General features: G+C 36.2%; 1 protein-coding gene across 1 annotated transcript in view; it reads left to right on the forward strand.

Annotated features, from left to right (window-relative positions):
* taok1a (TAO kinase 1a) overlaps positions 1-14282 on the forward strand; it is a 38081-nt gene continuing 23799 nt past the window's right edge. Inside the window, exons 1-3 of the mRNA XM_056474440.1 lie at positions 1-432; positions 13408-13646; positions 13774-13845. Of these exons, the coding sequence (XP_056330415.1) occupies positions 13515-13646; positions 13774-13845 (204 nt within the window). The 5' untranslated portion in view covers positions 1-432; positions 13408-13514. The remainder of the gene's footprint in view (positions 433-13407; positions 13647-13773; positions 13846-14282) is intronic.

The raw sequence follows: 14282 nt of genomic DNA on the forward strand, positions 1-14282 counted from the left end.
TCAGTAGAGGAGGGCAGAGAGAGAAAAATCACAGCCACCACCACAACATGATCATCGCCCTACAGCCCGAACAGACGGGTGCAAAAAACAGCAGTCCTAAGCATTTCGGAGCGAATCTGAGGTGTGGTCTCGCCTTCGGTGTGTAAAAGGGCCGTGTTTCTCTCTGTTTTTAAGCCGTCAGGGAGTGGATCGTTCTCGGACGCCATCTTTAGCAGCAGCAGTAGCCCGGGAGAGTGGAGCGCTGCTGGGCCACCGTTAACCAGCACCGGGCTGCAGGAGTTTCTCCAGCAGACACTCATGCTTGACAGCGATCGATAAGTTTTTTTGTGACTCGTTTTAAGTCGGCAGGCGTGTTTCGGTCCTCCGGGTTTGTTGTTGTTGTGGTCGGAGGAGTTTTCTCGGGCTGGCTGCTCATCCTGGCCTGTTGGGAGGGTAAGTGAGCTGTTAGCTGCTCAGCTAACTTGAGTTCTTGTCAAAATAAACACTTCTTGATTTTTAACACAAGATAAGACGTATGTTAAATGTTTGCCCGTTTGTTGAAACCCATATCAGGGATTTAACAGGAAAAAAAACTGAACAAAGTTTGTTAGTTTCCACCAAAAGTCATTGAAGTTTGGCTGCAGGTAATGAAGCTGTTAATAGACCATCACGTAGAAAGGCACATGTTTGTGTTGGGCTTTTTGCTCTTGGGTGTGAGGTCTTCGTGTAATATGAATGTCACCCACACACATAACTTGTCTGGGCTGTCAATTATGATTACATACATTAACGTGTGCATTTACTATGGTCTGAAATACTTTAAAACTTGCTGTTCCTGTAAAGTGAGAGGGCTCTGTAGACAATGTGTCTATGCAAACAGCAGTTTAATGAAATGTATTTGTGTTGTTGAGATGTAAAGACTGAATGATAATGATGGATGGACCTGCTGTTTACATTTATGTTTCCATGATGTCTCTCTGTCAATGTGATGCTGGCGTTATTGTTATAGATGAGATGATTCATAAATATCCTATCATTGCTTATTGCATCTTGTATGGCATTTCCTGCCTCTTTATTGATGCTCTGGCTCAGTGGAAATGATTGCTGTGATTGTAATGCAATGAAGCTCCGCTGCATTTGTTTATGGCTTTGCATTGCTCATAAACATGCAAACTGGTGGTATGAGAACAAGAAGCTGAACAGTGGCTCTGTTGTTGAGACATACTGCCTGCTTTCTCCACCGTGATTGTCTTTCTGTGACCTCATTGCTGCCTTTTAAATCAGGGCCTCTGTGCTCTCCGTGCAGCATCCGTTACACTGAGCCCTCGGGGTCTCCACTCCCACGTCCATCTGATATCAGACCTCTGATTATCATTGATGTCATCAAGTGACTAACACAAGTTTGCTCGATCCGTTTTTATGCTTTCCACGTATCTGTCTGTCTTGCAGGACTGTGACAGGCTCAAGTAATGTCACGAAATCTAAATCTATACCTGAACAGCTTTGAATTTAGCCTCTCTAGTAATTAATTATGATTATTAAAGAGCTTTACAATAGTTATTTTGCCCTTGTATAATAATAATAATAATAATCCATCATTATTGTTATTATTATTACTATTTATTCATTGATTTTCCTTTGGCTTAGTCCATTTATTCATCAGGGGTGAATCAGGCTGTAGTGTATGTGTGTGGAACTAGCAACATTCTTGCTGTGAGGTGACTGACAGTGCTAACCACTGAGCCACCGTGTCATCCCATTATTATTATTATTATTATTATTATTATTATTATTATTATTATTATTATTATATGATTTAATATTATATATTATTCATTCTTTTTTTTTTCGGCTTAGTCCCTTTATTAATCCAGGGTCGCCACAGCGGAATGGACCGCCAACTTATCCAGCATATGTTTTACGCAGCGATGCCCGTCCAGCCGCAACCCATCTCTGGGAAACATCCATACACTCATTCACACTCATACACTACGGACAATTTAGCTTGCCCAATTCACCTATACCACATCTCTTTGGACTGTGGGGCACCGGAGCACCCGGAGAAAACCCATGCAAACGCAGGGAGAACATGCAAACTCCACACAGTAACGCCAACTGACCCAGCCGAGGCTCGAACCAGCGACCTTCTTGCTGTGAGGCAACAGCACTACCTACTGCGCCACTGCATCGCCCTATTAGTATATAAAAATATATATTTCTCCCAAAAATATGTATTTTATTATAAAGAAATATGATACAAAATGGAATCCAACTATCACATTAATTGCATTTAGTTAGTTGCATGGGATTTTATTTATTATATATTATATTATAGTGACAGGTTAGCAGAATTGTAATGGTTATTCAATATGTGTAGCATTGAAAAATTATAAACTGTATGAAATACAACCTGAAATCTCAGACATTTTTTATGAAATGAACTCTCTTAAGGACATTTTTAGCAAAGTAACACTAGGAATATTTTAGAATTTTATCATGTATTAGCGCTAAATCTTATTTCATTTATGCATTCATTTGTTTGTTGATTTAAAAAAAAAAAAAAAATTATTGTATATTTAATATTGAAATGTTCTTGCCTTCGTTGCTGACATGGCAATAAATAAAAAAAACACATTACATTACATTCAATATGTGCATTTCTAAAATTACTTTTGCAATTATTATCATAATTATTGTCATTATAATTACTATTATTGCTGGCTATTATATTTATATTCAAAAATGTATAATGTATTTATATTTGTCATATTTTATTGCATTTGTCAAAAATGAAAGCATGTATTCCATTAAGAATTTTAATTTATATTTTATGGTCTAGTAGATCAGATTTGCACTGGCGAAATGAAATGAAATATTCCTACGAAATTGCAACTTAGTTATTGTTTGGCCTGTGCCATGGAAGTGTGTATAAGTATATATATATTATATATTACACAGTAATATATATTATAGACAGTAATATATATATATATATATATATATATATATATATATATATATATATATATATATATATATATATATATATATATATATATATATATATATATATATTAGACAGTAATTATAAATAAATCCAACTTTTACAGAGAATCCATTCCCAAAACTTTAATTTATTGTGTAAAAGAAACTATTCACAATGTAATGTAGAAATGTTATATTGCTTATTATTTAAAACAATAGTATAAAAAACTGGAAGCTAAATGACTGCTAATAATGCCCGTGGCACTATTCCTACATGAAGTGATCTCCACAGGTGCAGCCAGGACGCAGGGCCTAATCACCCACAAGGTCATTCTGAGTGTTTATAAATACACAGCGGTGCAGCATCTTTAAAGCTCTGCTGGGTCAGAGCTCTGCTGCTGTTTGTCTGGAAAATCAGGGGAAATCCCTGCTCGGACAGAGGAGTTTCCTAGACATTCCTCCTAATCTGAATGTAAAGGATGTTGTGACATTTGATTAAGCAGAGGGGTAGATTGTTAAATATCTTGGTGAAAAACTTCCAACTGGATGTTTTTTGTGTGCAGCCAGTGACATTCAGTGTTATCAATAAAATATTTTCGATTACATTTATTTAAAGCTTATTTCCTTGTACTTAGATCACTGCAGCAGTTCTGTTTTTCATTCCTGGAAAACAACTCAGCATTTCTCAATTTTGTTGGTTTTACTTTGACTGTAGCAAAGTTGTTTTTTGTTTATACATGTCAGTTCACTGGAAACTGAGATAAAGTCCAAGGGAAATAAGTGAAAGAGTGTAGAATGTTGATGCTGAGTTAAAGAGCTGATCAGCACTGGTTAGCACTGATTAGAACTGGTTGATGGGATATTTGAAGTGCTATTAGCACTAGAGCTGAGTGAAGAGGAAATGGAGAAACCGTGAAAGAGAGCGACATCATGTAGGCAGTTCCTGCCCTCCTGTTGTGTCGTCCTGTCCTGCCACATTCCTTCTGTGTGTGTGTGTGTCTGCGTCTGTTGAATGGCATGATGGGATGTCATCTCATTCTGCCTTTCAAAGAATTGACTGTCACATGCTAAGCTTCTGGCAGCTAGCATGATTGATACGCATCTCTGCTATTTGTTTTTCAGTTCTATGTCAGTGAATATGAATTGAGCTTGCTAATTGATAATTGGATGCAGATCAGTCATTTAAATGTTAATTTGAGATATGGAAATGGAATACAGCCATTATAGATAGATAGATGGATGGATGGATGGATGGATGGATATAGATTGATAGAATGATAGAACAAATGATAGAATCATGGATGGATGGATATAGATTGATAGAATGATAGAACAAATGATAAAATGATGGATGGATGGATATAGATAGATAGAATGATAGAACGACAGATGGAACAAATGATAGATAGATAGATAGATAGATAGATAGATAGATAGATGTATAAAACAATAGATAGATGTATAGAACGATAGATGTATAGATAGATGTATAGAAAGAATGATAGAACAATATATAGATGTATAGAACGATAGATAATAAGAAGAGTGGAACGATCGATAGAAAGATAGAAAGAATGATAGAATGAATTATAGAACAATAGATAGATGTATAGAATGATAGAACAATAGATAGATTTATAGATGGATGGATGGATGGATGGATAGATAGATGGGTAGATAGATAGAACGAATGATAGAACGATAGATTCATTGGACATGAAACGCACATTTGCCTGTAGTAATGACATCCTAACCTACTCATAATTTTCTTTTCATACAGCCTTATATATGGCTATTACACAACCATAAAACACTGTGATATAGCCTGGTTCGTTGTATTGTTGTATCGTTTTTGCTTTCTCGCTACAATCGATCTGCTCTAAAGTTCATTTCAATCGAGTCGAGACCACCTCATTCAGGCGATCATGGATCTGAACGCGATTGTGGGATTCACAAATGTCAAACAAATATGCCAAGTATTTAAATCTGTATATATATATATATATGTGCTGTTGTATATGGCATTGTTTTAAATATGTTCAACAAATATACATTTTTGCAATGAAAATTTAAATAGGCATTTAAAAACTATCCATACAATAGGACAGCGCCATATATCGAAAAATGATCATTATCACAATAATAGTATTTGTGATAAAGAATTGCAGTACAGAGAAATGAAATGATTAACATTTATTTTATGTGCCAAGCGTTTGTGTGGCATGCAGAGATTGTCCCTTTTTGACCAATCAGATGGGTCCTTAATATTCTTATACCTGCCTCCGATGTAGGAAAACCTGGTGCCTTAGAGCAGAGAGTGAAAATGTCAGGAGTAGCAGAAAATAACAGCAGCGTAGAAACGGTGCCTAAAAAGAACTGTACGTCTGAAATATGGCAATATTTTAACTTTAAACTAGAAGATATGTCACAAACACAACCACAGACATGTCACAAACCTCGGTCATGTCGAGAGGAAACACAACTAATCTCCACAGTCATCTGGAACACAACCACAGGGAGCTTTGTGCAAAAACTTACTTTACAGGTTTTTATTCAATGTTTACATATTATAGGGATGCAGTGATTGACTGATTTCACTATTACCTGCATTTTAATTAATCAAAGGGTAATGAATTGTAAAGCTCCAGCAACACCGTGTTTCTGTTGCAAAAAATGGAACTATTGCAATTTGCAGTAAATGAAAACAAAGTTATGCCACCTGTGTTACAGCTTACAGTCATGAGTTTATAAGAAATACAAAAGATATCACCAGCGGTGCACGTAACTTTTTGTGTTCTAGTTCTCAATGGAGTAATGGAGTGTACATGTATGACATATATTTTAATGTCTGTTGAATCAAACACAAACTTGTCTTTTAAATTTGAGATTTATCTATTGCCGTATATCAGATTTCTAGATGCAGAAGCACGCGATCAACTGCATATTGATATTGTTGCATCCCTTCATGCATAATAATGTTTACATGTTGATAATGAGTACGTCAGCTCATGCTGATAATGTTGATAATGTTTACATGTTATTGCTTAATTATTTAATTTATGTGGATGCTGAACAGATATTAGTATTTCCACTACATACCTATTATTTATGGCCTGTATATCTGCCAGTGTTTTTAATCATTCAATAGTGTTTCGAAGTCAAAATGTTTACACCGTCATTGACCTTTTTTGTTGCCTCCAAATACATTAAAAAAAAAGTATATATATAGTATGTTTAATATTTTACATGCTTGAGTTGAAATATTTTAGTATGATCATTACACATATTTCTTTACGGAAAGTTATATTGCAAGAAATGTCATTATCGCTATATTCAACATCAATATCACATATTTTTCCAATATCATGCAACCCTTCCATATAAGATTGCTTTTCTTATTGAAGTCTTATTAAGACAATGTCAAACTGAACTTAACAGCGACCTATTCACCTTATTCTCCGCGTACGAGTGGGCGCAGCCATTTGAATTTTTTTAACTCAACTTCCGGTCTCATTCACTTCCATTCATTTTTAAACGTTAAAAACAGCTCGTTTTGCTGCTTGGTGTTGCAAACTGATATTTTCTTATTATATTATTCTACTTTGTCTGTATTGTCATGCAAACACTTGTTTGTATAGTAAGTAGTGTGACCGTTTTTTGCCGTTTATTATTCCTAGTCATTTCTCCCATGGGCAGCTGAATCGGAGGTTCTAAAACAATCGCAAAAACGCGCACACTTCCGCATTGAAGAATAAGGTCAATAATAAAACGCTGTCTAACATGTGACAACAGAAATAACCAGAAACATGGTTTGATTTTCTTTTTTCTGCCATGTATATTCTGGCTACACAGAGGATCAAGTTGGTTTAGGATGATGGCAAACAAACTCTCTATTATAATCACTGAAACAGTGAAATTAATATGATCACTTCAGCACTGATAATGAGAAAATATGCAAGCACGCTGAATTCAGTCAGTGAATCTGTCTCTGCGCGCTGACAACAGAATTGTGTTTTACTGCTTCAAAAAAATCCATATAAACATATAGAATCTGAATGTAAAGCCACAGATTGTCACATTTTTACATTTGACTGCAATTGCAACAGCAGCAAATGTTTGTCTAACTGTACAGGAGCATTTTTTTGCCCACTTAAAGCTGTGAAGGGCATTTTTGTTCATTCTAGTTGCATCTTTGCTTCAAGTTATTAATTGAATAATACAGTGATTTATCAGCCGATACTAATCTGCGGCCAATCAGTTGGAGCGTCAGTAGCCTACTCAAGAATGTGCCACCCAGGGTCACATGATCATAACTGTAATAATTTCCTCAAAGTTAATGGTGGTGTTCGCAGATGAGCAAAACCAAAAACACACACACATAGACACACAGCACCAAGCAAGCGACACACAGCATCCCGCTCTCTCTCATTCACACACATACACCTACACATAGACAGCACCACCAAGCTAGCAACGCACAGCATCACGCTCTCTCTCTCTCTCTCTCTCATTTGCACACACACATAGACGGCAACGAAGAAATCTTGTCGGGTCCCGCAGCTCCATCTACTTCACACAATACATAAACGTCTTTATCTATCTATCTATCTATCTATCTATCTATCTATCTATCTATCTATCTATCTATCTATCTATCTATCTATCTATCTATCTATCTATCTGTCTATCTGTCTATCTGTCTGTCTCTGTCTGTCTGTCTGTCTGTCATTCTTTCTATATCGTTCTATCATTTTCCTATCTATCGTTCTGTCTGTCTGTCTGTTCTATCATTCTTTCTATATCGTTCTATCATTTTTCCTATCTATCTATCTATCTATCTGTCTGTCTGTCTGTCTGTCTGTCTGTCTGTCTGTCTGTCTGTCTGTCTGTCTGTCGTTCTATCATTCTTTCTATATCGTTCTATCATTTTCCTGTCTGTCTGTCTGTCTGTCTGTCTGTTCTATCATTCTTTCTATATCGTTCTATCATTTTTCCTGTCTGTCTGTCTGTCTGTCTGTCTGTCTGTCTGTCTGTTCTATCATTCTTTCTATATCGTTCTATCTACCTATCTACCTATCTATCTATCTATCTATCTATCTATCTATCTATCTATCTATCTATCTATCTATCTATCTATCTATCTATCTATCTATCTATCTATCTATCTATCTATCTATCTATCTATCATTTTAATTGTTCAATCAATTGTTCTATCCTTCTATCTATCTATCATTCTAGCTATCGCTCTATTCTATTATTTTATCATTCTTTCTCTCTATTGATTATCTATTTATCTGTCTTTCTATCATTACGTCTATCCATCCACCCATCCATCCATCCATCCATCCGTTTGTCTATTTGTCTGTCTGTCAGTCCTCCTATTGTTCTTTCTATCTATTGATCATTCTATCGTTTTATCTACCTATCTATGAGCAAGATACACAAGTAGCAGTGGGATATGGCTATATTTCAGCACTACGGAGTGCTGTAGTCACAGCTGTGCTGAGAACCGGAAAGAACTGCTGTATAAATGCATATGAAAAGGAATATAAATTCAAGTTCAATCAAATAGCCTTTCAAATTGCCTGTCATCCTAAATAGTGCAATATGTGGCCCACCAGGAGCCTTTTCAAAGTTAGTGTCTGGCAGCTCCTGCGTTTTGTAAAGGTGAAAGGGATGGCGTGATTGGAGTGTGTGTGTGTGGGCAGAGAGAGTGTGAGGCAGCTGGTGTGGTGGGAGGCCGACGCTCGGGCTGGTCTTGTGACTGAGACATCATCAGCCCTGAGCTCTCAGCATTGTGTCTGTGCAGCCGATCATCTGAGCAGCTCTGAGGGGGGAGCACTGGCCAGAACACAACCAGCTCCAGCAACAAACAAAGCGCTATTTTAGAATGAGGCCATTCCTATCTGCCTATAGTTTGATGCTGTTTACTAATAAAATGAACAGTTGGAATGCAGGCCATTTGCGTAACTATGACAACATAGTTATTAAAGTGATAGTTCACCCGAAAAAAATAAGATTTGAAGAGAATGAATTCACCCGCAAGTCATTCAAGATCTAGGTGACTTTTTTTGTTTATCAGTGCAATGTTTAATGAAGATTTTTAGTTGAAACTAGGCATGGGACGATAACCGATTTAAGGTTTACCGTGGTTTGGAAAAGTCAATGTTTTAAAACCAAAATTTTCTGCTGTACCATTCCCACTGTATATGTATTTTTTTACATTTTGTTTTAAGTTTTTAGGACAACAGTATATCAAGCAGAAAGAATATTCAAAGATTCCATTTTAAATTGTAAGGAAATCGGTGTTTTTGAAACTAATGAAGACCGCAGGAGTCAATGATTCATTTGAATTATTCAGTCTGACATGTTTAGGGCTGCACGATTAATTTAAAAAAAGATTGCGATCCCGATTCGACCCTACACGCGATCTTAATTCAGCTTTTCTACGATTCTGCCAACTATTTTCAACGTCAGGAGAGAAGCTTAAAGGCGTACACAAGTCTTTACATTGTTTTATATACTTTGCTTTGCAACATGTACCCTAAAAGTGTCACATACTGTATTTATAAGGTCTAATTCACCCCAAAATGTAATTTATGTCTTAATGCAATGATGTATTCACGGCTGCAAAATCACGCATGAGCTGACGTACTGTTTATTTATCTCAGAAAGGACATGTGCACCTGTCATGTCTACTTTAGTGAACAGAAACTGTCCTGCATAGGCTGTGAATAACAGGTAATAAAGTTGGGAATGACGCTCAGTTTGTTGCATAGAGTGATCGTTAGGGAGTCGTGCGGGAAGTATGTTTGCATGTATGTTTTTTTTTTTTTTCTCAGAGTGACTGCACCCATGACATGAATGCATGCGGCAGTGAAAGTGAAACCAAAAGCGCACACATCATTTAAACGATCATATCGCATTTTAGTTATGACAACAACAAGCATTTTATGTTTTGTGTTGAGCATGAAAATAAATGTTTACTGGGTCAGTATAACTACTGTAGTCTATATAACGCTGAATATAATGCAAGAGGGAATCTGATAATGACAAATGTTTAATTTTACCAGTGAAATAAATGGTCTAATAATGTTGTCAAGGACAAATGACAAGCATATGTCCCAAACATAACAATTCAACTTCAGAATTATGAACAGTCCTATTCTGATGTTGTCACTTTACTGTGAATTAACAAACAGGACAGATTTAAAGTCTGTTCAAGTCCACTATTCCAAATCTATACAAAATTTAGCATTTTATCCAACAGTAGACCTACACATAGGTCTAATATTATTATTGTTTTACCGTATGTTTGAGAATAACTGTAATAATAGGCTACTCATTTTAACCTTTATTTTACATCTACAGAATCATGAGAAAATCATGATCTTGATTTTAAGATAAAACATAATCATGTTTTAAAAAAAACATGATTGTCATTTTAGCCAGAATTATGCAGCCCTATGTTTACTGTTACAAAATATTTAAAATGTTTCCCAAAATAACAGAAATTGTGTTAATAGGAGGAAAACTTTTAGTTTTTTACCCATACATTTAAAAAGGATATATTTTATAGTAATCACAATACAATTAAACCATGATGTTTTTATCTAAGCCTTTAGGTTATCATAATGTCAGAACTTTATACTGGCTCATGCCTAGCTGAAACTATGGTCCTTGGTCATAAAATGTCAATGCTACTAGCACTTTAAAAATAAAAAAAGCATATATGAAGGTACATTTACGTGTGTGTTCTGTAAAGAAATAATCAGCATCAATATCAGATATAATTCTGTATCTGGCTGTAAAAGTCTGTATCTGACTGTAATTGCAATACGCTGCCAAAGAGAAGTGAATACGGGAAAGACAGAGATAGAAGCATTTTTGTGCTCGCTTTTCGTGTGTGTCAATAGTGATTATTATTAAGATCTTTTTTGAGAACTATTTTTATGTTCTCATTCGTGTTCTATTCATAATAAATTGACACTGAAACATGACGCAAACACTTTCCTTCTGAAGGACATAATAACATTACAAATTATTAAAACTTAATCTAGAATGAATGGTGGAAAATTATGAAGGTAATCATTAACATTTAGTAAATTGATTTTCAAATGTACAAATTTTGAATAATTAATAAATTAATTAATAATTGCTACGATCTAAATTCCATAAGTCCCGATATTTTAAAATGAAAGCATGTGGAATTCTATGCATGCAGAATTGATGGAAAGGAATGATCCTTTATCCATTATTCCAGAAATTATTGTCATGTCTTCTGTATATGAGCAAGCCGTTTCTTTCCCGGAATAAGTTGATATAATAACTATGTTTAATGTTCTTAGCATATTCTTTTTTTACATGTACATTTTTAGTACTCTATGCGTCAGTCTAGAAGTCTGGCTAATGATTGAAATAGCTCTACAAACTCAGAGGGCTAGCATTTGGAATAGTGATGGACATTAGTAACTGTGACGCAGCGGAGCAGAAAAATTACAAGGTGTGCCTATCTAGAATGATTCAATACAGCTGTGGACCAGGTGTCCTGATGTCTCTCATTAAATCGCTCTGTCGGTCAGTCAGTCATGCACGTAAGCAGATAAACATCGTTCGAGACGGTAGTTTGCAGCCTCTTGGCCATTGGCTCAAAGATGCTGTTGCCATGGAAACTGACGTGCTAGTTGTTGCTGGGCTTCAGAGGGGAGCCGGTGCTGGAAGCGATTCCTCTCATGAGTTTTGGCTGGAGTGTGCTTGACTGCTCTGACACTGCGCTTATTAAAACACCCTGCTCGCATCAGATGGAGTGGGATATTTCTGTCTTTTATATACATCATATTCATAAGTATCAGACATGCTATTTCAAGCTCCTGGAAACATTCCTTCATATTGACATGATAGCATCAGGATTTGCTGCAGATTTGTTGACTGCACGTCCATGTCAATCTCTCATTCCAGCACATATTAAAAGTGCTACATTGGGTTGAGGTCTGGTGACTGTGGAGGACATTTTAGTATAACTCGATGTTAATGAAACTGTTTGAGACGATATGAGCTTTGTGGCATGGTGTGTTATGGGCCAATTTTGGTGAGCCCATGTGAGTCTTATCCTTAGTTTCCTGTTTCTCTCTGACAAAAGTAGCATTGGTGTGTTCTGCTGGTGCTGCTGCTGCTGTAGCACGTCTGCTTCAAGGTTTGACATTTCATGTGTTCAGAGAGGCTCTCTTGAATATGGTGATTATTTGAGTTACTTTCTATCTTTTCTGTTAGCATGAACCAGTCTGGCCATTCTCCTCTTTCATCAACAAGCCGTTTCTTTCCCACAAAACTGGCTATCAAGGCTATCTTTTCCGGCTCATTGCCTGTAAACTCTAAAAATGGCATTTAAAATGTCCAGTAGATCAAATTGTGCATATAATTGTGCATATAATATAATGACTGGTGTAATAATTCAAACAAACCTTTGAAAACATTGAGTTTTAATTTGTTAACTGAAAGACGTTTTATACTGTGAATAGCTTGGTCAGCTCCATAGAGACTGACTTGACATATTCAGTGGTCAGAGGCTGGATGAGGAAGCCCAGGGCCGTTGAGTCATTCTGGAGTCTGATTTTCTTTCTATGTTCATAATAATGGAAGGGCTGTTAGTGTTTTGACTGCAGCTCCTGGTCGTCTCCTGTACACTTCCTCTCTCTCTCTCTCTCTCTCTCTCTCTCTCTCTTTCTCTCTCTTTCTCTGAGACTCACAAGAGGAACTGTTTTGACCACATCTGCTGTAATGCACAAACCCAGCTGCAAACAGCAGTTTAAGCACACGCTTCTCTTACAGTTGTCTTATCAACCTAATTTTTACGATTTCCCCTTTCAGTTATTTTATAGTACATAACACAGGTAGGTATGGGCCGGTATAAGACTCTGACAGTATGATAACCTTCAATAAAAATATCAGTTTCATGGTTTTGTGATTACTGCCCTAAAATATATTCTTTTTAACTGTCTGGGTAAAAAAATGTAAACTTTTTCCCCCTTTGAACACAATATATTTTATTTTGAGAAGCATTTAAAATTATTTTGGAGCAGTAAACATGTCAGGCAAAATAATCCAAATAAATCATTGATCTCTGCTGTCTTCATTCGTTTAGAAAACACAGGTTTCTTTACAATTTAAAACATCTTTGGAAATCTTTTCTGCTGGAGATACTGTTGCCCTAAAAAACAAAACAAAAAAAAACGTGAATAAAATCTTACATATGTCGTAGAAACGGTACAGCAGAAAATTTGGGCGGTTTTTAAACCTTGACTTTTCCAAACTACGGTATAGCTTGAAAATGGTTATCGTTCCATGCCTAAACACAGGGCTGTTTATATATTCAGGTTCTAGGTCCCAAAAGGTGCATATTATTTTTATCTATACAGTACTAATGGTCTTTTCTTTTTCTGTTAGGTTTGGGTCCGTATGAGGCCACTGTCTTGCAGATGAGCCATCAGTGGGGGCTGTCGTGTCGCAGACCCAGATAGTGACTGGCGGCTGCGGCCCAGGCCCCTCACAGCATGCCCAACGCTGTTCGCGCAGGGAGTCTGAAAGACCCCGACATCGCAGACCTCTTTTTTAAAGAAGACCCTGAAAGACTCTTCTCAGACCTGAGGGAGATTGGCCATGGCAGCTTCGGTGCTGTTTACTTTGTGAGTACTTTTGCATCTCCTAAAAAAATATATATTTTAAAAGTATAACATAATTTAGTTTGCGAGTAAACACCAAAATCATACTCATTCTAGTACTAAATTAAAGCATGCATGTATGTTTTTACAGGCACGAGATGTGCGGACCTCAGAGGTGGTGGCAATCAAGAAAATGTCTTATAGTGGAAAACAGTCCAATGAGGTGAAAATCATGTTCTGGATTTAAACCAAATGCTGAAATGAATACAGAACGTAATCAAAATGACACTAGGGCTCTTTAATTATGGGAAAAATCATAATCACGATTATTTTGATCATAATTGTAATCACGATAATTCAAAACGATATACAGTTAAAGTCAAAATTATTCGCCCTCCTGTGAATTTTTTTTATACATATTTTCCAAATGATGTTTAACAGAGCAAGGAATTTCTTTTTGGAGAAAGTCTTATTAGTTTTATTTTGGCTAGAATAAAAGCAGGTTTAAATATTTTAAAAACTATTTTAAGATCAATATTTTTTAGCCTTCTTAAGCAATATATGTTTTTGATTGTCTGCGACGAAACTACTGTTATACAATGACTTGCCAAATTACTCTAACCTGCCTAGTTAACCTTATTAAGCCTTTAAATAAAGCAC

The sequence above is a fragment of the Danio aesculapii genome, chromosome 15 (assembly GCF_903798145.1).
Source record: "Danio aesculapii chromosome 15, fDanAes4.1, whole genome shotgun sequence".
NCBI classification, from domain to species: domain Eukaryota; kingdom Metazoa; phylum Chordata; class Actinopteri; order Cypriniformes; family Danionidae; genus Danio; species Danio aesculapii.